This window comes from Mustela nigripes, chromosome 11, assembly GCF_022355385.1.
Source record: "Mustela nigripes isolate SB6536 chromosome 11, MUSNIG.SB6536, whole genome shotgun sequence".
Taxonomy (NCBI): domain Eukaryota; kingdom Metazoa; phylum Chordata; class Mammalia; order Carnivora; family Mustelidae; genus Mustela; species Mustela nigripes.
In genome coordinates, this window is record NC_081567.1 from 15,310,297 (window position 1) to 15,334,604 (window position 24,308).

Here is a 24,308-nt window from a genome sequence, read left to right on the forward strand (position 1 = left end):
TTCACTTCCCTTGCCTTTAGAGACATGTCTTGAAAGAAGTTGCTGTGGTCAGTGTTGAAGAGATTACTGCCTATGTTCTTCTCTAGGATTTTGACGGATTCATCCCACATTGAGATCTTTCATCCATTTTGAGTTTTCTCTTTGTGTGTATGATGCAAGGGAATGGTCAAGTTTCATTCTTCTGTACATAGCTGTCGAATTTTCCCAGAACCATTTATTCAAGAGACTATTTTTTTTCCATTGGATATTCTTTCCAGATTTATTGAAGATTAGTTGACCATAGACTTGAGGGACCATTTCTGGAGACTCTATTCTGTTCCTTTAATCTATGTGTCTGTTTTTGTGACAATACCATGCTATCTTGATGATCACAGCACTATTATATAGCTTGAAGTCAAGCGTCATGATGCCCCCAAATTTAGCTTTCTTTTTCAACAATTCCCTGGCAATTCAGGGTCTTTTCTGGTTCCATACAAATTTTAAGATTGTTTGTTCCAACTCTGTGAAAATTCGGCAAATGTATTTTGATAGTGATTGCATTGAAAGCATAGATTGCTGTGGACAGCATAGAAATTTTCACGTTTATTCTTCTAATCCATGAGAATGAAATCTTTTTCCATCTCTTTGTGTCTTCCTCAAATACTTTCACAAGTGTTCTGTAGTTTCTAGAGTACAGATCCTTTACATCTTTGGTTAGGTTTATTCATAGGTATCTTGAGGTTGTTATTGTAAATGGGATTGATTCTTAAATTTCTCTTTCTTCAGTTGCATGTTTAGTGTATAGAAATGCACTGATTTCTGTGCATTGATTTTGTATCCTGCCACACTGCTGAATTATTGTGTGAGTTCTAGTGGAGTTTTTTGGGTTTTCCACAGAAAGTATCATGTCATCTGCAGAGAGAGTTTGACTTCTTCTTTGCCAATTTGACTGTTTTTATTTCTTTTTGTTGTCTGATTGCTTAGACTAGGACTTCTAGTACTATGTTGAACAATAGTGGTGAGAATGGGCATCCCTGTCATGTTCCTGACCTTAAGAGAAATGCTCTCATTTTTTCCCCCATTGAGAATGATATTCACTGTGGGGTTTTCATGGATGACTTTTATGATAGTAAAGTGTATTCCCTCTATCCCTACACTTTGAAGAGTTTTAATCAAGAAAGAATGCTGTATTTTGTCAAATGATTTTTCTGTGTCAGTTGAGAGAATCCTATGGTTCTTGTTTTTATTAATTTGGTCTATTATGTTGATTGACTTGCAAATGTTGAACTGCCTTTGCATCCCAGGGATAAATCTCACATGGTTGTGGTGAATAATCCTTTTAATATACTATTGGACCCTATTGACTAGGACCTTGGTGAGTATTTTGGTGTCCATGTTCATCAGGGATATTGGTCCGTGTTTCTCCTTTTTGATGGGGCCTTTGCCTTGTTTGGGAATCAAATTAATGCTGGCCTCATAGAATAAGTCTGGAAGTTTTCCTTCCATACCTATTTTTTGGAACATAATGTCAATAGAATAGGTATGATTTCTTCTTTAAATGTTTGGTGGAATTCTCCTGGGAAGACATCTGGCTCTGGACTCTTGGTTTGAGGAGGTTTTTGATTACTGTCTCAACTTCCTTGCTGGTTACTGGTATGTTCAGATGTTCTACCTTTCCTGTTTCAGTCTTGGTAGTTTATAAGTTTGCAGGAATGCATCCATTTTTTCCCAGATTGCCTAGTTTGTTGGCATATAGCTGCTGGTAATAAGTTCTAATAATTGTCTCTATTTTTTTGGTATTATTCATGATTTCTCCCCTTTCATTCATGATTTTATTTATTTGGTTCCTTTCTCTTTTCTTTTTGATAAATCTAGCTAGTTTTATCAATCTTAGTAATTCTTTCAACAAACCAGCTTTTAGTTTCGTTTATCTCTTCTACTGTTCTTCTAGTTTCTATTTCATTGATTTCTGCTTTAATCTTTATTAATTTCTCTTCTCCTGCTTGGTTTAGCCTTTATTTGCTGTTCTTTATCCAGATCCTTAAGGTTAGCTTGTGCATTTGGGATTTTTTTTTTTTTTTTTTTTTTTTTTTTTGAGAGTGGCATGGATGGCTATGTGCTTCCCTCTAAGGACAACCTTTCGAGTATCCCATAGGTTCTGAATTATTGTGTTTTCATTTTCACTGGTTTGCATGAATTGTTTAAATTCATATTTAATTTCCTGGTTGACCCATTTATTCTTTAGCGGGATGATTTTTAACCTCCAAGTGTTTGCATAACTTCCAAATTTTTCCTTGTGGTTGAGTTCCAGTTTCAAAGCATTGTAGTCTGAAAATTTATAGGAAAGAACCCCCACCTTTTGGTACTGGTTGCAACAAGATTCATCAGCCAGTATGTGATATGTTTTGGAGAAAGATCTGTGTGTATTCGAGAAGAATAAGTGTTCTGTTGTTTTGTGGAATGCTCTGTATATATCTACAACGTCCATCTGGTCCAATGTGTCCTTCAAAACTCTTGTCTCTTTGTTGATCTTCTGCTTAGATGATTTGTCTATTGCTGTGAGTGGAGTGTTGATGTCTCCTACTATTAATGTATTATTATCAATATTATTCATTGTTTTGGTTGACAATTGGCTTATGTAGTTGGCTGCTTCCATGTTGGGGGCATAGATATTTACAGTTGTTAGATTTTTTGTTGGATAGCCTCTTTAAGTATGATATAGTGTCCCTCTACATCTCTTACTACACTATTTGGTTTATTTTATTTTATTTTTTGCCCTTTTCCCCCCTTATTGTGTTATGTTAGTCACCATTCACTATTTGGTTTAAAATCTAATTCATCTGATATGAGAATTACTACACCAGTTTTGGTTTGTTTTGTTTTTGAAGTCTCCTGGCATGATTGATGGTTCTCCATCCCATCACTTTCAGTCTGGAGGTGTCTTTAGGTTCAAGATGAGTCTCTTGAATTCAGGATATGGATGGTTCCTGTTTTTTCATCGAATTTGAAACTCTGTGTCTCTTGGTGGGAGCATTTGGCTCATTTACTTTTAGAGTAACTATTGAAAGATATCAATTTAGTGACATCCTATTGCCTTTAAAGCCCCTGTTTCTATAGATTGTCTCTGTAAATTTCTAGTCTATATTATTCTTGGGGTCTTTCTTTTTTTCATTGAACCCCCATTAATATTTCTTGCAGGGCTGCCTTGGTGGTCACATATTTTTTCAGTTTCTGTTGGTCTCAGAAACTCCTTGTCTCCGTCCATTCCAAATGACAGCTTTGCTGGATAAAGTATCCTTGGATGCATTTTCCTCTCATTTAATACTCTGAATAATTTGTCAGCCCTTTCTGGCTTGCCAGATCTCTGTAGTAAGGTCTGACATTATTCTGTTGTTCCTCTCTCTGAGAGTAAGAAATCTCCTCCCCCTAGCTGCTTTCAGGATAGCTTCTCTTTCTCTAAGAGTTGCAAGCTTCACTGTTATATGTCAGGGTGTTGTTCTATTACTGTTGGCTTTGGAGGAGTCCTCTCTGCTTCTTAGACACGAATGCTTGTTTGGAGATCAGGGGAGTTCTCAACTACGATTTACTTAATTATACTTCTTGATCTCTCTCTCTCTACCCCCTCAGGGATCCCAGTAATTCTGACATTGGGACTTTTTGTGCTGTCATTGATCTCTCTAAGTCTATTTCCATGGGCTACTAGTGCCTATTCCTATATTCCTCAGCTTCCTTCTTTTCTGTCAACTCATCTTCTAGATCTTTAATTTGTTCTTCTGCCTCATTTACTGTAGCTGTTAGCATATCCAGTTTAGAGGACATCTCATTCATAGCATTTCTAAATTCATCCTGATTAGATCTCATTTCTCCACTTAGAGATTCTATATCATCACTAATGCTTTTTTCAAGCTTAGCTATTGACTTCATGATTGCTAATCTGAAGTCTATCTCTGACATCTTGCTTAAATCCATTTCCATTAAATCTATGTCAGAGGACATTGTCTCTGGTTCTTTCCTTTGTTGGGAGTTCCTCCTCCTAGTCATTCTGTTGAGGGATGTTTGAGGAAATGAACAGAGTCCAAAATGTCAACCATGCCCCAAGCAAAATGCACCTTAGAAATAATGTGAAGTAGTCAAAAGCTACTACAGATATGCCACCAAAGCCAAGATGGTCCAAATCAATAAAAAAGAAAGAAAAAAAGAAAAAAGAAAAAAAAGAAGGAGGAGGCCTGGAGAAAGATTATAATTTCTCAGGGTGGACACATCAGGGTGATTTGTCAGTTCCTCCTTGATTTTCAGTTTGTGTTTTAGAAGACACTATATTCCAAAATTGCAAAGAAATGAGAATATATTCTCATTTCTTTTTCACTTTAGAAGTGTTTTTTCTTATAGAAAAAAATTTAAATTTATTTTTTATTTTCAGCATAACAGTATTCATTATTTTTGCACCACACCCACCATTCATTATTTTTGCACCACGGTTTCCTCCATGCAATCCGTGCCCTCTATAATACCCACCACCTGGTACCCTGACCTCCCACCCCCCGCCCCTTCAAAACCCTCAGATTGTTTTTCAGAGTCCATGGTCTCTCATGGTTCACCTCCCCTTCCAATTTCCCCCAACTCCCTTCTCCTCTCTATCTCCCCATGTCCTCCATGCTATTTGTTAAGCTCCACACATAAGTGAAACCATATGATAATTGACTCTCTCTGATTGACTTATTTCACTCAGCATAATCTCTTCCAGTCCCATCCATGTTGATACAAAAGTTGGGTATTCATCGTTTCTGATGGAGGCATAATATTCCATTGTATATATGGACCATATCTTCTTTATCCATTCGTTTGTTGAAGGGCATCTCTTTCCACAGTTTGGCAACTGTGACCATTGCTTCTATGAATGGTGGGGGTAGAGATGGCCCTTCTTTTCACTACATCTGGGGTAAATATCTAGCAGTGCAATTTCAGGTCATAGGGTAGTTCTATTTTTAATTTCTTAAGAAATCTCTACACTGTTTTCTAAAGTGGCTGCACCAACTTGCATTCCTAACAACAGTATATGAGGGTTCCCCTTTCCCTACATCCTCTCCAACACTTGTTTACTGTCTTAATTTTTGTTATTCTAACTGGTGTAAGGTGCTATCTCAATGTGGTTTTGATTTGAATCTCCCTGATAGCTAATGATGGTGAACATTTTTTCATGGGTTTGTTAGCCATTTGTATGCCTTCTTTGGAGAAGTGTCTGTTCATGTCTTCTGCCCATTCTTGGATGTGATTATTGTTTATTTTGACTTATCTGTTTCTTTCTCTTATACCATGCACAAAGATAAATTCAAAATGGATAAAAGACCTCAACGTGAGGCAGGAATCTATCAAAATCCTAGAGGAGAACATAGGCAGTAACCTCTTTGACATCAGCCACAGCAACTTCTTTCAAGACATGTCTCCAATGACAAAGGAAACAAAAGCAAAAGTGAACTTTGGGACTTCATCAAGATAAAAAGCTTCTTCACAGCAAAGGAAATAGTCCAAAAAACGAAGAGGCAACCCACGGAATGGGAGAAGATATTCACAAATGACACTACAGACAAAAGGCTGATATAAAAGATCTATAAAGAACTCCTCAAACTCAACACACACAAAACAGATAATCACGTCAAAAAATGGGGAGAAGACATGAACAGACATTTCACAAAGAACGTATACAAGTGGCTACTAGACATGAAAAACTTTTCATCATCACTAACCATCAGGGAGATTCAAATCAAAACCACATTGAGATATCACCTTACACCAGTTAGAATGACAAAAATCAACAAGACAGTAAACAACAAGTGTTGGAGAGGATGTGGATAAAGGGGAACCCTCTTACACTGTTGGTGGGAATGCAAGTTGGTGCAGCCACTTTGGAAAACAGTGTGGAGATTCCTTAAGAAGTTAAAAATAGATCTTCCCTATGACCCTACAATTGCCTTGCTGTGTATTTACCCCAAAGATACAGATGGAGTGAAAAGAAGGGCCATCTCTACCCCAATGTTCACAAAATTTTTATTTATTCTTCTGCGTTATATTTTCTTTAGATTTTGTCTTAAAGATTTTGACCTTTCTAATTTTACCTCTAGGAATTCATAGGTAATACTTATTTTAAACCAAAATTGATTAATAAAGTAAATACTGTTAATTATTTAATACTTGACATGATGTTTAATGATTTTTATATTTGACATTTCTTGTATATCAGCCCTTCTATTAAGGCAATCTATGTAATTCTGACAAATCATGAATTTATCTTGCATATTTCTGCCATCTTTACATTTGGCTCAAAAGCTTATTTTACTGATGATTATTCTTCTTACTTTGCTTATCATCTCCCCCAATCTCCCTTTGGTTTCACATTAATTTTCAGATCCCTCTGACTCTCACTTCCCAGTGTGACCTTTTAATTTTATTTAGAATTCACTAGACATATATAGTATATTTATTAATATACTCTGTATATCCATTAACTAATTATTATAGTTTTTCCTTAATACTTTCCATTTTAACTTGTATACTGGGGTTAAAAGTTGTTTGCATATTATTTCCTCCACATACTTGTGTTTCATGGTAGGAAAATGTGGAAAAAATTGTGTCTAATAAAAATATTTATTTGTATTCCCCACAGCGGAATCCCTTGCTTTAGGCTCTACTCAGTAGGTAGTTTTCATTTGTGTGCATGGCTGGATGATAATGCTTGCAAAAATTAATTTGCACATATTTACTACCAAGTCTTAAAATTCAAGACTGGGTAATGCCTTGTTTGAATAAACTTACTATGATATTCTTGTCTCTATTGATTTCCATAACAGAAAGAAAAAAAAAAAAACCCAGAGTAGGCCATATTGTTATAAGGGAACATAACTGAAATTTTTCTTACTTTTAGGGACAACTACCTTTTGCTGTAGTAGGGAGTATGGATGAAGTTAAAGTTGGAAAAAGAATGGTCAGAGGCCGTCAGTACCCTTGGGGAGTTTTACAAGGTAAATGCGATGAAAGTGAGCAGGTTTGCTCTGGAAAGTGTGTGTGTGTGTGTATGTGTGTGTGTTCTCATAGTCTTAAAATATTTTAACTTGAATCAATATTGGTAGTTGTTGTTAAAGAATAAATGAAGGGTTACTCATGAAGAGCACAAATCTTTTCCATATAAGTGAATTCTTATTTTGACTATAATTCATTCTCATAAGAGTTTCCTAGGTGGTACTTTAGAAAAATATTCACAGATTTTTGTTAGAACCTCCTCATTTACCCCAGTCTGACATATGCATGCTATCTCTCTATGCATACAGAATTGCATTAAGAATGTTGGAAAGTGACTTGAACAAAAGAACTTTGAACAAAATTGAATCATAAATATCAGTGTTTAAAACCTATTTCATAAATAAATTACTGCTTAATTTATAAAGCATTTTTGAGAGGTTACTAGACAAAAAGGATGGTAAACTATTTTTAAAATAAAGAAAGGTAATTTACCTTTGGAAACATTATGCTTAAATATTTATTAAATATTATTATTAATTATCTAACATTTAAATATTTAATTTAATTAATATTTAATTTAATTTAATATTATTTAGCTATCTAAAAATTTATTAAATGTTATTATTAGCTATCTAACATTGTGATGGTTGAAATAGTATAAAAGGCAGTCATTTATTCTCTGGTTTATATAGTTGTAATATAAATTATTGGGGATTAGATTATCTCCACTTATACTAGTTTCCAAAATATTGTCTTATTAATAGGTATCTTAAAAATTAAATATATGAAACATACTTAAAAACAATATACCTCAATGAATATTAAGTTTGGTTACAGGGGTGCCTGGGTGGCTCAGTGGGTTGGGCCGCTGCCTTCAGTTCAGGTCATGATCTCAGGGTCCTGGGATCGAGTCCCGCATCGGGCTCTCTTCTCTATCTCTCTCTCTGGCTGCCTCTCCGTCTACTTGTGATTTCTCTCTGTCAAATTAGTAAATAAAATCTTTAAAAAAAAAGTTTGGTTACAATATCATGCACAATAAAATATATATAATGCTCAGTAGGCTGGATATGACAAACACAGGAGAGTGCCATGTAAATTTATTGATTGATTTTAAATATTGCTAATTTTGTTTCATGAATATGGGATATAAATACTGTTTGAGAACTAAATCATGCATAGTTTTTAATGCCCTCATGGTAACAGGATTTACATTAATGAAATTATTTACTTTAGTGAAATTAGATAACAGTCTTTGTTAGTGCTCTATGAAATACCTTGGGGGCAGTTTGTAAAATGCTAACAATAATTAACAAACTACACTGTACACTAATATGAATGTTAATTCAATTACTTATTTATTCATTGGCTAATAAATATAAAGCAAATGTCCTTATCCAAAAATAAACTCTGCCTATAATAGATATATACCATATAATCATAGTTACAGTCCCAAAGAATTATATCTATTAATTATAAAAATCTCTTAGCTGTTTTTTTTAGCCCTTTTTTCTTTTTTTAAAAATTTCTTTTCAGTGTAACAGTATTCATTGTTTTTTGCACCACACCCAGTGCTCCATGCAATACGTGCCCTCTCTAATACCCACCACCTGGTTCCCCCAACCTCCCACCCCACGACCCTTCAAAACCCTCAGGCTGTTTTTCAGAGTCCATAGTCTCTCATGGTTCACCTCCCCTTCCAATTTCCCCCAACTCCCTTCTCCTCTCCATCTTCCTTTGTCCTCCATGCTATTTGTTATGCTCCACAAATAAGTGAAGTCATATGATAATTGACTTTCTCTGCTTGACTGATTTCACTCAGCATAATCTCTTCCAGTCCTGTCCATGTTGCTACAAAAGTTGGGTATTCATCCTTTCTGATGGAGGCATAATACTCCATAGTGTATATGGACCACATTTTCCTTATCCATTCATCCGTTGAAGGGCTTCTTGGTTCTTTCCACAGTTTGGTGACCGTGGCCATTGCTGCTATAAACATTGGGGTACAGATGGCCCTTCTTTTCACTCCATCTGTATCTTTGGGGTAAATACACAGCAAGGCAATTGTAGGGTCATAGGGAAGCTCTATTTTTAATTTCTTCTTTTTTTTTTTTTAAGATTTTTATTTATTTATTTGACAGACAGAGATCACAAGTAGGCAGAGAGGCAGGCAGAGAGAGAGGAGGAAGCAGGCTCCCTGCTGAGCAGAGAGCCCGACGTGGGGCTCGATCCCAGGACCCTGGGATCATGACCTGAGCCGAAAGCAGAGGCTTTAACCCACTGAGCCACCCAGGTGCCCCTATTTTTAATTTCTTGAGGAATCTCCACACTGTTCTCCAAAGTGGCTGCACCAACTTGCATTCCCACCGTTAGTGTAAGACGGTTCCCCTTTCTCCACATCCCCTCCAACACATGTTGTTTCCTGTCTTGCTAATTTTGGCCATTCTAACTGGTGTAAGGTGGTATCTCAATGTGGTTTTAATTTGAATCTCCCTGATGATGAACATTTTTTCATGCGTCTGATAGCCATTTGTATGTCTTCATTGGAGAAGTGTCTGTTCATGTCTTCTGCCCATTTTTTGATATGATTGTCTGTTTTGTGTGTGTTGAGTTTCAGGAGTTCTTTATAGATCCTGGATATCAATCTTTTGTCTGTACTGTCATTTGCAAATATCTTCTCCCATTCCGTGGGTTGCCTCTTTGTTTTCTTGACTGTTTCCTTTGCTGTGCAGAAGCTTTTGATCTTGATGAAGTCCCAAAAGTTCATCTTCTCTTTTGTTTCCTTTGCCTTTGGAGACATATCTTGAAAGAAGTTGCTGTGGCTGATATCGAAGAGGTTACTGCCTATGTTCTCCTCTAGGATTCTGATGGATTCCTGTCTCATGTTGAGGTCTTTTATCCATTTTGAGTTTCTCTTTGTGTACGGTGTAAGAGAATGGTCGAGTTTCATTCTTCTCCATATAGCTGTTCAGTTTTCCCAGCACCATTTATTGAAGAGACTGTCTTTTTTCCACTGTATATTTTTTCCTGTTTTGTCAAAGATTATTTGACCATAGAGTTGATGGTCCATATCTGGGCTCTCTACTCTGTTCCACTGGTTTATGTGTCTGTTTTTATGCCAGCACCATGCTGTCTTGGTGATCACAGCTTTGTAGTAAAGTTTGAAATCAGGTAACATGATGCCCCCAGTTTTACTTTTGTTTTTCAACATTTCCTTAGTGATTCGGGGTCTCTTCTGATTCCAATAGATTCTTGGATTATTTGCTCTAGCTCTTTGAAAACTACTGGTGGAATTTGGATCGGAATGGCATTGAAAGTATAGATTGCTCTAGGCAGTATAGATATTTTAACAATGTTTATTCTTCTGATCTAAGAGCATGGAATGATCTTCCATCTTTTTGGGTCTTCAATTTCTTTCATGAGTGTCCTGTAGTTCCTTGAGTACAGATCCTTTACCTCTTTGGTTAGGTTTATTCCCAGGTATCTTATGGTTCTTGGTGCTATTGTAAATGGAATCGATTCTCTAATTTCCCTTTCTGTATTTTCATTGTTAGTGTATAAGAAAGCCACTGATTTCTGTACATTGATTTTGTATCCTGCCACATTGCTGAATTGCTGTATGAGTTCTATAGTTATGGGGGTGGAGTCTTTTGGGTTTTCCATATAAAGAATCATGTCATCTGCGAAGAGAGAGAGTTTGACTTCTTCATTGCCAATTTGGATATCTTTTATTTCTCTTTGTTGTCTGATTGCTGTTGCTAGGACTTCTAATACTATGTTGAACAAGAGTGGTGAGAGTGGGCATCCTTGTCGTGTTCCTGATCTCAACAGGAAGGCTGCAAGCTTTTTCCCATTGAGGATGATATTTGCTGTGGGTCTTTCATAGATAGATTTTATGAAGTTCAGGAATGTTCCCTCTATCCCTATACTTTGAAACGTTTTAATCAGGAACGGATGCTGGATTTTGTCGAATGCTTTTTCTGCATCAATTGAGAGGACCATGTGGTTCTTCTCTCTTCTCTTATTAATTTTTTCTATCACATTGATTGATTTGTGAATGATGAACCATCCTTGTAGCCCAGGAATGAATCCCACCTGGTCATGGTGGATAATCTTTTAAATGTGCTGTTGGATCCTGTTTGCTAGGATCTTGTTGAGAATCTTAGCATCCATATTCATCAGTGATATTGGTCTGAAATTCTCCTTTTTGGTAGGGTCTTTGCCTGGTTTGGGAATCAAGGAAATGCTGGCTTCATAGAAAGAGTCTGGAAATTTTCCTTTTGCTTCAATTTTTTGAAACAGCTTCAGGAGAATAGGTGTTATTTCTTCTTTGAAAGTTTGGTAGAATTCCCCAGGGAATCCATCAGGTCCTGGGCTCTTGTTTTTTGGAAGGTTTTTGATCACTGCTTCAATCTTGTTACTAGATATCAGTCTATTCAGATTGTCAATTTCTTCCTGGTTCAATTTTGGAAGCTTATAGTTTTCCAGGAATGCATCCATTTCATCTAGGTTGCTTAGCTTATTGGCATATAACTGTTGATAATAACTTCTGATGATTGTTTCTACTTCCTTGGTGTTAGTTGTGATCTCTCCCTTTTCATTCATAATTTTATGAATTTTGGCTTTCTCTCTTTTATTTTGGATTAGTGTGGCCAATGGTTTATCAATCTTATTGATTCTTTAAAAAAACCAGCTTCTAGTTTCATTGAGAAACGTATCAGTCTGCTCTCCTTTGGGTGCTGCAGAGCCCATATAAATTCCCCCTTGGCAGCTGGTAGAGCAGGTTCCGAGTTGCAGTCCCTGGGGATGCAGGATCTTCTGCTTGTACCCCAAACCATGGCAGCAGCGGCTGTCTGGGAAGCTCCAGACCACCTGAGAGGTTCCAAGCAGCGATCACACACTGAGATTTTCCTGCTGGTCCTGGGCTGGGAGTGCCTGGTCTTTCTGGGTCTAAGAGCACCGGGCTTGCACGCACCTCTCTCAGGGGAGGCTGCAGGTCGCACACGTGTCTCAGGCTCCAGTAGCAGTACACAGGTCTGAGAGCACCAGGCTGGGCCTTCACCACACCTCTCTCAGGGGAGGGTGAGGGGCTTGTCTCAGGCTCTGTAACACAGCTCTGCGTTCTGCCATCTGGTGAGGCTCCCAGCCCTTCACAGGAGCTGGACCCCACATGTTCTCAGGCATGCTGGCAGCTCAGGGACCAAGACCTGGTTTCTCCACCACACTCTCTCTGGCTCAGCGCCAAGGGAGGCTGTCCTGAGTCTGGGGACTTAAGCCCCTGTCCCTAGCCACCCCAATTCCCACAATTCCCCCCCCCCCACTGCGATCCTTTGCTCTTTCTGAGTGCTTTCAACTAGTCTCCAAGTTAATGCTGGTCCCCAGACGCAGGGCACTTTCATATTAGGGGTATTACTTTCCAAATGGTCGTCTCTGGTGGCTCCCTCTCCCTTTTGTTTATCTTCCGGTATCAGTCCGACATTCCCACTCTGCTTTACCTGCCCACTGGCATCTTCTGCCTCTGTAGAGATCCAGACATGTATAATTCTGATCTCTGGCTGATTTCATGGGTGATCTGAGTTCTTTGGTAGGTAATCAGCTCACTTTGGGGTACAAGTTGAAAAGGCACCTCCTCCTACTTCCCTGCCATATTTTCTCCCTCTTACTGTTATTTTAATTGTGCTTTTCATGCATACTTTCACTCAAGAATACTTATTGGGTGTCAAGGATTGGTAATGAATGTTGGTGTTTTCTTATTTTTCTGCCTAGTGGAAAATGAAAATCACTGTGATTTTGTCAAGCTCCGGGATATGCTTCTTTGTATAAATATGGAAGATCTGAAAGAACAAACCCACATTCAGCATTATGAACGCTATAGGTGCTGCAGACTGAAGAAAATGGGCTTTATTGATGTGGGTCCAGACAACAAGCCACTTAGGTGAGTGGAGAAGATCCTGTCAGAACAAGTTAATGGGTGATTTAGAAATCCCTAACAACCATGAGATTCAATCATTTGGAATGAGAATAACTGTACATTTCACATTCTGGGTCATCTTGAATTATATGTTTATTAATCACCATAGATGGATAGAGTTATTAGCAGCAATGTAATTCAAGGGACCATTTATATGCTCAAAATGAGTATTCACTATGAATATATGTTGAAATGTGTTTCCAAAAAAATATTATTTTGTTTTTATTTTTGTATTTTATATGAAATAGATGTTCATGAAGGAGATTTTCAAAATTGGCAAAGATTAATAAAGATTGGCAAAGGATATTGAGAAGGATGGCAAAGGGCATTGAATGTTGGATGAAGGAAAGAGGAAAAGCAACAGAAATATTGTAGAAGCCAAGTGAAAATAGTTTAAGAGCAGGTGTATTTAGTTATATTTAAGAGGAATAGGATTTGTGCTGCAAAGGATGACAGTGTGGTATGATCCAGGTATATTGATTTTTTAGGTACTTTGAAGACAAACAAAACTGAACTGACTGTCTTGGAATTAAATTTTGAAAGATGTCTGACTTAATTTTTATACTTTTATTTTGGGAGAAGAGATGGACTTTTTAATAAAGATGTGCAAGCCAGAATTTTTCCCTCAAAGTCAATTTTTAAAAATGAAGTATAGTTGATACCCAATATTACATTATTCTCAAGTGTACACATAATTATTTGAAAACTTTATACATTATGCTATGCTCACAAGTGTAGCCACCATTTGTCACCATACAACACTATTATGATACCACTGACTATATTTCCTATTCATCCCATGACTTTTTTTTTTAAAGATTTTATTTATTTATTTGACAGAGAGAGATTACAAGTAGGCAGAGAGGCAGGCAGAGAGAGAGAGGAGGAAGCAGGCTCCCTGCTGAGCAGAGAGCTCGATGCGGGACTCGATCCCAGGACCCTGAGATCATGACCTGAGCCGAAGGCAGCGGCTTAACCCACTGAGCCACCCAGGCGCCCTCATCCCATGACTTTTTATACCATAACCAGAGGCCTGTACCCCCACTCCCTTTTACCTATTTTTGCCAATCTCCCATTACCCTTCCCCTTGGCAATCACCAGTTTGTTCTCTGTATTTATTCTTTTGTTTCTCCTTTTCTTATTTGTTTATTTATTAATTTGTTTTGTTTTTTAGTTTCCACATATAAATGAAATTATATGGTATTTTTCTTTCTGTGTCTGACATTTCCCTTAACATAGTACTCTTAGGTCCATTCATGTCACAAATAGCAAGATTATTTTTTTTAAGGTTGAGTAATATTCTTTACACACACATACACACATACATACCCACACCACATTTTATTTATCCATTCTCCTATTGATGGAAAATTAGTTTGCCTCCATATCTTGGCTATGGTAAATAATGCTGAAATAAACACAAAAATTCATACATTTCACCTATCTTTTTAAATTAATGTTTCACTTTCTTTGGATAAATAACCAGTAGTGGAATTCCTGGAACATATGGTATTTGTATTTTTAATATTTTAAGGAATCTCTGTACTCTTTTTCCACAGTGGCTATACCAATTTACATTCTAGCCAACAGTGCATGAGGGTTCCCCATTGCCACATCTTTACCAACATTTTTAAATTTTTGTCTTTTTGATTCTAACAATTCAACAGTTGTAAGGTGATATCTCATTGTGATATGATTTGCATCTCCCTAATGATAATAATGTTGAGCATTTTTTCATGCTTTCTGGCCATCAGTATATTTTCATTGGAAAAAAGTTTATTCATGTTCTTTGCCCATTTTTTATCAGTTTATTATTTTTTTAGTGTTGAGTCATATAAAGTCTCTATATATTTTGGTTATTAACCTTTTTTTAAAAAAATTAAATTTATTTATTTTCAGTATAACAGTATTCATTATTTTTTCACCACACCCAGTGCTCCATGCAATCCGTGCCCTCTATAATACCCACCACCTGGTACCCCAACCTCCCACTCCCCCACCTCTTCAACCCCCTCAGATTGTTTTTCAGAGTCCATAGTCTCTCATGATTCACCTCCCCTTCCAATTTCCCCCAGCTCCCTTCTCCTAAGTCCCCATGTCCTCCATGCTATTTGTTATGCTCCACAAATAGGTGAAACCATATGATAATTGACTCTCTCTGCTTGACTGATTTCACTCAGCATAATCTCTTCCTGTCCCGTCCATGTTGCTACAAAAGTTGGGTATTCATCCTTTCTGATGGAGGCATAATACTCCATAGTGTATATGGACCACATTTTCCTTATCCATTCATCCGTTGAAGGACATCTTGGTTCTTTCCACAGTTTGGCGACCGTGGTCATTGCTGCTATAAACATTGGGGTACAGATGGCCCTTCTTTTCACTCCATCTGTATCTTTGTGGTAAATACCCAGCAGTGCAATCGCAGGGTCATAAGGAAGCCTTATTTTTAATTTATTGAGAAATCTCCACACTGTTCTCCAAAGTGGCTGCACCAACTTGCATTCCCACCAACAGTGTAAGACGGTTCCCCTCTCTCCACATCCCCTCCAAAACATGTTCATCATCACTAGCCCTCAGGGAGATTCAAATTAAAACCACATTGAGATATTACCTTATACCAGTTAGAATGGCCAAAATTAACAAGACAGGTTATTAACCTTTTATCAGATATATCATTTGCAAATGATTTTTTCCCATCCAGTAGGTTGCCTTTTTGTTTTGTTGATGGTTTCCTCCACTGTAAAAAAACCTTTTATTTTGGTGTAGCCACAATAGTTTATGTTTGCTTTTGTTTCTTTTGCCTGAGGAGTCATAGCTAGAAAATGTTGGTAAAAAAATGTTAGCCAACATCCAGGAGATTACTGCTTATTTTTTCTCCTGGGATTTTTATGGTTTCAGGTTTCACATTTTGGTATTTAATTAATTTTGAGGCTCTTTTGTGTATGGTATAAGAAACTGGTCTAGTTTCATGCTCTTGCATGTAGCTGTTCAGTTTTCCAGTACCAGCTATTGAAGGGACTATCTTTCACCCATTGTATATTATTGCCTCACTTGTCATATATTAATTGACCATATAACTATATTATGTTATATAAAGATGTTATATATATAATATATAATAATATATAATAATATATTATATTGTCATATATTAATTGACCATATAAACCTGGGTCTGTTTTTGGCCTCTCTACAATGTTCCATTTATCTATGTATCTATTTTTGTGCTACTACTGTACTATTTTGATTATTTTAGTGATGATTGTGATAGTGATGATGATGACGCCTGGCTTAATTTTATTTTTATTTTTAAAAGACTTTTAAAATTTATTTGTCAGTGAGTGAGAAGCAGAGAGAGGAAAATTGGGGGGGTGATAGGCTGAGAGAGAAGCAGACTCCCTGCTGAGCAAGGAGTCCAATGTGGGACTTAGTCTCAGAACCCTAGGATCATGACCTGAGCCAAAGGGAGATGCTTAACTGACTGTCCCACCCAGGCATCCCTGCCCAGATTTATTTTAAATAAGAACCTTGTAAAGTAGAGGTTTCCCCAAATTTTATTATCAAAAGATGTGAAAAAGTATGATATATTGAAAAATGATAACAAGAAATCACTAATACAACTGTTTTAAACTTCTACTCTTCTTCAGACATACAATCTATATATTCTTCAATACTAAAACTCCCTTTTTTTACATCTCATGACATAAAAATTTCTATTTCTATACATGAAGAAAATGTTGTTAAATGTCCTTACATGGGACTTAACATACAATATATATTTTTACAGCTTTATTTATATTACAATTTTAATATGATAGTAATAAATTATTTTTTTGTAGTTTTCAAGAGATCTATGAAGCCAAAAGACAGAAGTTCTATGATCACTGTCAGAGGGAAGAAGAAGAACTGAAACAAAAGTTTATGCAGCGAGTAAAGGAGAAAGAAACAACATTTAAAGAATCTGAAAAAGAGGCAAGTATGCTAATCTGGTATAATTTGTATTCATTTTTAGGTGTATTAATCTCAAGCATTTATTTGATGATTTTAGAGAATATTTTCTATTTTTCAAAAGATATTTATGATATGATTATCTGTTTTGTATGTGTTGAGTTTGAGAAGTTCTTTATAGATCTTGGATATCAATCTTTTGTCTGTATTGTCATTTGCAAATATCTTCTCCCATTCTGTGGGTTGCCTCTTTGTTTTCTTGACTGTTTCCTTTATTGTGCAGGAGCTTTTGATCTTGATGAAGTCCCAAAAGTTCATTTTCTCTTTCGTTTCCTTTGCCTTTGGAGACATATCTTGAAAGAAGTTGCTGTGGCTGATATCAAAGAGGTTACTGCCTATGTTCTCCTCTAGGATTCTGATCGATTCCTGTCTCACGTTGAGGTCTTTTACCCATTTTGAGTTTCTCTTTGTGTACAGTGTAAGAGAATGGTTGCATTTCATTCTTCTACATATAGCTGTCCAATTTTGCCAGCACCATTTGTTGAAGAGACTGTCTTTTAAAAAAATGGGCAGAAGATATGAACAGACACTTCTCCAATGAAGACATACAAATGGCTATCAGACACATGAAAAAATGTTCATCATCAGTAACCATCAGGGAGATTCAAATTAAAACCACATTGAGATACCACCGTACACCAGTTAGAATGGCCAAAATTAGCAAGACAGGAAACAAAGTGTGTTGGAGGAGATGTGGAGAAAGGGGAACCCTCTTCCACTGTTGGTGGGAATGCAAGTTGGTGCAGCCACTTTGGAGAACAGTGTGGAGATTCCTCAAGAAATTAAAAATAGAGCTTCCCTATGACCCTGCGATTGCACTGCCGGGTATTTACCACAAAGATACAGATGGAGTGAAAAGAAGGGCCATCTGTACCCCAATGTTTATAGCAGCAATGACCACGGTCGCCAAACTGTGGAAAGAACCAAGATGCCCTTCAATGGATGAATGGATAAGGAAAATGTGGTCCATATACACTATGGAGTATTATGCCTCCATCAGAAAGGATGAATACCCAACTTTTGTAGCAACATGGACGGGACAGGAAGAGATTATGCTGAGTGAAATCAGTCAAGCAGAGAAAGTCAATTATCATATGACTTCACTTATTTGTGGAGCATAACAAATAGCATGGAGGACAAAGGAAGATGGAGAGGAGAAGGGAGTTGGGGGAAATTGGAAGGGGAGGTGAACCATGAGAGACTATGGACTCTGAAAAACAGCCTGAGTGTTTTGTAGGGGCGGGGGGTGGGAGGTTGGGGGAACCAGGTGGTGGGTGTTAAGTAGGACACATATTGCATGGAGCACTGGGTGTGGTGCAAAAACAATGAATACTGTTACACTGAAAAGAAATTAAAAAGGAAAAGATAGCTATTTATGATACAGGTTTGAACACAAGCTTTAAAAATTAGAGTCAGCAATTTTATTTTTTTCTAGAATATCTAATTCGCTTTTTTAAAAAGTGAAAACAATTTTGTAAGACCTATTTACCTTTGTCTTATCTTATAATTTGGATTTTCAAGCATAAATTTTAATTTATAACAAATTCAAGCTACTGACTTCTGTGAAGAGTCATTACTCTCTAACACTGCTGCTGCATTAGAAAATTTTCTTCCCTTTTATAAGTAAGTGGATAAATATTCACTAATATAAGACCTCAAGAACTTTTAGTTGATGAATCATGTGAGTTTTTTTCATTTCTTTATGTTTCCAAAGAAATGGAAAAAAAACTACTTATATAATTTTGATTATTTGCACCAACGCTTTTTTAACAAAAATATATTTGAAATCAAAAATATCGTTCTCTCAAGTGAATGTGGTTTTAACTTAAGAATTTAGTTTAAGGGCGCCTGGGTGGTTCAGTGGGTTAAGCCTCTTCCTTTGGCTCAGGTCATGGTCTCAGGGTCCTGGGATCGAGCCCTGCATTGGGCTCTCTGCTCAGCAGGGAGCCTGCTTCTCTTCTTCTCTCTCTTTGTCTGCCTCTCTGCCTACTTGTGATCTCTGTCAAATAAATAAATAAAATCTTAAAAAAAAAAGAATTTAGTTTAAAGCAGAAATAGGTCAATTGAACTTTTTCAATAGAAGCAAGATAGTGATTAGGTGCTGTATACCAGATGTCTCAATCATGGTTAATTGAACTATAAGTAATAAAAATTCTATTATCTTAAAGATAAAGGTAAAGTTTAGAAGTACTCAAGGGTTTCCTATGGAATCTAAGAACAGACAGTATAGTTGGATCTTAGGATAACTTAAACCCAGAGTACAAAGTGACCAAAAACCAAATCAATAATTTAAATCCTCTATTTTTTCCCCCTACCTTATTTGTGTACATCTGTTTTCTCCAGTTCTTCAGTTATATGTTCCTTCAAGAAGAACCAAACAAAAATTGGTTGTGCAAACTGAGGAGTTGCCAAAATTCTTAACAGAGATTAATGAATGGCTATAGGAAAAAATTCTGGCAGAAATAAAATATCCAGGACTGTAAAAGCATCCATACAGAACAAAGTGACAGGTAGCAGGCCCTCTAGGCTTTCTTCAGAAAAGGAACAACTTAATCACTGAAAACAGAATAAGCAGACAGAAACTAGGATTAGCTGACATGGAAAGTGGAGGCTCATAGAGGTAAAATAAGCTTTTAAGCACATCTAGCAGATAGATTAATCAGAATTCAAAATTACAATTTATAATTTTAAATACTTAAAAATTGATGTTTGTACATCTACACATTACTAAAGATTAGTTCATCTTTTCATTTTTAAAAAAAAATTTAAATTTTAATTTCAGTTAGTTTACATACAGTGTTATATTAATTTCAAGTATACAATATAGTGATTCAACACTTCCATATACCATGCTGGGCTCATCATGTCAACTACAGTCCTTAATTTCCATCAGTCCTTTCCCTCTAGTAACCATCAGTTTGCGCTCTATAATTAAAAGTCTCTTTCTCTTTCTTTCTTTCCTTCTTTCTTTCTTTCTTTTTGTTGTTAGTTAACACAGAGTACAATACTGGTTTCTGGAGTAGAATTCAGTGATTTGTTACTTACATAAATCATCCAGAATTCATTACAAGTGCTCTCTTTAATAGCCATCACCCATCTGGCTTAACCCCCAACCGCCTCCCTCCATTAACCTTCAGTTTGTTCTCTATCACTAAAAGTCACTTATGGCTTATTTCCCTCACTCCCTTTTTTCTTTCCACCCCCTCCCATATGTTCATATGATTTCTTTATTAGATTGCATATATGAGAGAGATCATATGGTACTAGTCTTTTTCTGAGTGACTTATTTCACTTAGCATAATACATCCTTGCTCTATCCATGTTGTTGCTAATGGTAAGATTTCATTCTTTTTGATGGGTGAGTAGTACTGTATTGTATATACATACCACTTCTTCTTTATCCATTATCAATGGATGGACATTTGGGCTTTGATTTTTGCTATTGTTAAATATGCAGCTGCAAACATCAGGTATATGTAAACCTTTGAGCCTATATTTCATGTTCTTTGGGTAAATGCCTAGTTAGTGCAATTGCTGTAGGGTAGTTACATTTTTTACTTTTTGAGGAACCTCCATACTGTTTTGCAGAGTGGCTGCACCAGTTTGCATTCCCACTAGCAACACAATAAGTTTCCCCTCTCTCTCCATCCTCACCAACACCTCTTGTTTCCTGTGTTGTTGATTTTCATCATTCTCACAATTGTGAGGTGATATCTCATTGTAGTTTTGATTGTTTTTTTCCTGATGATGAGTGATGTTGAGCATCTTTTCATATGTCTGTTGGCCATCCCATATGTTTTCTTTGGAAAAATGTCTACTCATGTCTTTTGCACATTTTATAACTGGATTATTTGTGGGTTTTGGTGGGGGGGGTGTTGAGTTTTATAAGTTGGTTGCTTATTTTGGATACTAACACTTCGATTAGATAAGTCATTGGCAAATATCTTCTCCCATTCTGTCAGTTGCCTTTTAGTCTTGTTATTTCTTCACTGTATGAAGCTTTTTATCTTGATAAGTGCAAATAGTTTATTTTGCTTTTGTTTCCCTGGCCTCAAGAGACTTAACTAGAAATAAGTTGCTATGGCTGATGTCAGAGGTTACTGCCTGTATTCTTCACTAGGATTTTAATGGTTTTCTATGTCATACTGAGATTTTTCATCCATTTTGAGTTTATTTTTGTGTATGGTGTAAGAAAGTGTTCAAGTTTCACTATTTTTTATGTTGTCATTAAATTTTCTCATTGTTTTTATATTTAGTCATTCTGAATGGTGTGAGATAGTATCTCACTGTGGTTTTGATTTGTATTTCTCTCTCTATCTCCCTCTTTTTAGGTTTGAGGAATTATTTTTTATGTTCAGTTAGCCAGCATGTAGTACATCATTAGTTTTTGATGTAGTGTTAAACGACTCACTAGTCAAATATAAAACCCAGTGCTCATCACAACACATGCCCTCCTTAGTACGCATCACCTGGCTACCCCATCCTCCCACCCTCTCCCTTCTGCAACACTCAGTTTATTTCCTGGAGTCCAGAGTCTCTCATGGTTTGTCTCCCTCTCTGATTTCTTCCCATTCAGTTTTCCCTCCCTTCCCCTGTGGTCCTCCACACTATTCCTTATGTTCACCTCTGAGTGAAACCCTATGATTATTGTCTTTCTCTGCTTGACCTATTTCAGCTAACATAATCCTCTTCAGTTCCATCCATGTCCATGCAAATGGTGAGTACTTATCCTTTCTGATGGCTGAGTAGTATTCCATTGTATATATGCACCACATCTTCTTTATCCTTTCATCTGTTGAAGGGCATGTCAGTTCATTTTACAGTTGGGCTATTGTGAACATTGCTGCTATGGACATTGGGGAGCATATGGCCTTTATTTCCTACATCTATATCTTTGGGGTTACTACCTAGTAGTGCAGTTGCTGGGTCATAGGATAGCTCTATTTTTAATGTCTTGAGGAACCTCTACACTGTTTTTCAGAGTGGCTATAACAGCTTACATCCATACCAACAGTGCCTCTCCAAAACTTGTTTTCTGTCATGTTAATTTTTGTGATTCTAACTGCTATAAGATGATATCTCATTGTGTTTTTGATTTGTATTTTCCTGATGGCTAATGATGTTGAACATTTTTTCATGCATCTCTTAGTCATTTGTATATCTTCTTTGCAGAAGTGTTTCTTCATGTCTTCTGCCCATTTTTTGATGGGATTATTTCTTTTGTGAGTGTTGAGTTTGAGAAGCTCTTTATAGATCTTGAATATCAGCCCTTTATCTGAAATGTTATTTACAAATATCTTCTCCCTTTCAGTGGATTGCCTCTTAGTTTTGTTGACTGTTTCCTCTGCTGTGCAAAAGCTTTTGATCTTGATGAAGTCCCAAACATTCATTTTTGCTTTTCTTTCCCTTTCCTTTAGAGACATGTCTTTTTTTTTTTTTTTTAAAGATTTTATTTATTTATTTGACAGAGAGAGATCACAAGTAGGCAGAGAGGCAGGCAGAGAGAGAAGAGGAAGCAGGCTCCCTGCCAAGCAGAGAGCCCGATGCGGGACTCGATCCCAGGACCTGAGATCATGACCTGAGCCGAAGGCAGTGGCTTAACCCACTGAGCCACCCAGGCGCCCCTAAAGACATGTCTTGAAAGAAGTTGTTATATCCAGTGTCAAGGAGGTTACTGCCTATGTTCTCCTCTAGGATTTTGACAGATTTCTGTCTCACATTGAGGTCTTTCATTCATTTTCAGTTTATCTTTGTGTATGTTGTAAGAGAATGGTCTAGTTTCATTCTTTTGCATATGGCTGTTCAGTTTTCCTAATACCATTTATTGAAGAGACTGTCGTTTTTCCATTGGTTATTCTTTCTTTCTTTCTTTGTCCAAGATTACTTGACCATAGGGTTGAGGGTCCATTTCTAGGCTCTCTCTTCTGTTCCATTGATCTACATGTCTGTTTTTGTGCCACTGCCATGCTGTCTTGATGATTGCAGCTTTGTAATATAGCTTGAAGTGAGGCATTGTCATGCCTTGGTTTTCTTTTCCAATAATCCCTGGAGATTCAGGGTCTTTTCTGGTTCCATACAAATTTTAGGGTTGTTTATTCTAGCTCTGTGAAAAATGCTAATGGTATTTTGATAGTGATCACATTGAATGTATAGATTGACTTGGGTAGCATAGACAATTTAACAATGTTTATTCTTCCAATTCATGAGCATGGAATGTTTTCCCCTCTTTTTGTGTCTTCTTCAATTTCTCTCACAAGTGTTATGTAGTTTCTAGAGTACAGAACCTTTACCTCTTTGGTTAGGTTTATTCCTAGATAACTTATGGTTTTGGTGGTATTGTAAAAGGGATCGATTTTTTAATTTCTCCTTCTTCAGTTACATTGTTAGTGTATAGAAATGCAGTGGGTTTCTGTACATTGATTTTGTATCCTGTCACATTGCTGAATTGCTCTATGAGTTCTAATAATTTGGGGATGGAGTCTTTTGGATTTTCCACATGAAGTATCATGTCATCTGCAAAGAGAGAGACTTTTACTTCTTCTTTATCAATTTGAATAAATTTTGTTGTTTTTGTTGTTGTTGTTGTCTGATTGCTTTTGCTTGGACTTCTAGTACTATGTTGAACAATAGTGGTGAAAGGGGGCATCCTTGTCATGTTCTTCATCTTAAGGGAAAGGATCTCAGCTTTTCCCCATTGAGAATGATATTTACTGTGGGTTTTCCATAGAGGGATTTTATGAAGTTGAGGAATGTTACTTCTATCCCTATTCTCTGAAGAGTTTTAATCAGGAATGGATGCTATATTTTTTTAAATGCTTTTTTTTTTTTTTGCATCAACTGAGAAACTCATTTATGTGTTTTATCACATTGATTGATTTTCTAATATTGAATATTTTCTAATATTGAACAACCCTTACATCCCAGGGATAAATCCCACCTTGTTGTGATGGATAAATCCTTTTAATGTACTGTTGGATCTTATTAGTGAATATCTTATTGAGAATCTTGGCATCCATATTTACCAGGGATATTGTTCTGAAATTCTCATTTTTGATGGGATCTTTGCCTGGTTTGGGGGTCAAGGTAATACTGGCTTCATAAAAATCCAGTTTTTATTCTGTTTCTATTTTTGAAACAGTTTCAGGAGAATAGGTATTATTTCTTCTTTGAATATTTGGTAGAATTCTCCAGGCAATCCATCAGGTCCTGGATTCTTGTTTTGGGGGGAGATTTTTGATCACTGCTTCAATCTCATTGCTGGTTATTGGCCTATTCAGGTTGTTCATTTCTTCTTGTTTTAGTCATTGAATTTTATAGGTTTCCAGGAATGTATCAA

The 24,308-nt window shown here is 36.6% G+C and overlaps 1 protein-coding gene across 1 annotated transcript in view; it reads left to right on the forward strand.

The window, feature by feature from the left end:
- SEPTIN14 (septin 14) overlaps positions 1 to 24,308 on the forward strand; it is an 83,833-nt gene that overhangs the window by 37,443 nt on the left and 22,082 nt on the right. The window contains exons 7-9 of the mRNA XM_059415938.1: positions 6,899 to 6,995; positions 12,757 to 12,925; positions 16,804 to 16,936. Of these exons, the coding sequence (XP_059271921.1) occupies positions 6,899 to 6,995; positions 12,757 to 12,925; positions 16,804 to 16,936 (399 nt within the window). The remainder of the gene's footprint in view (positions 1 to 6,898; positions 6,996 to 12,756; positions 12,926 to 16,803; positions 16,937 to 24,308) is intronic.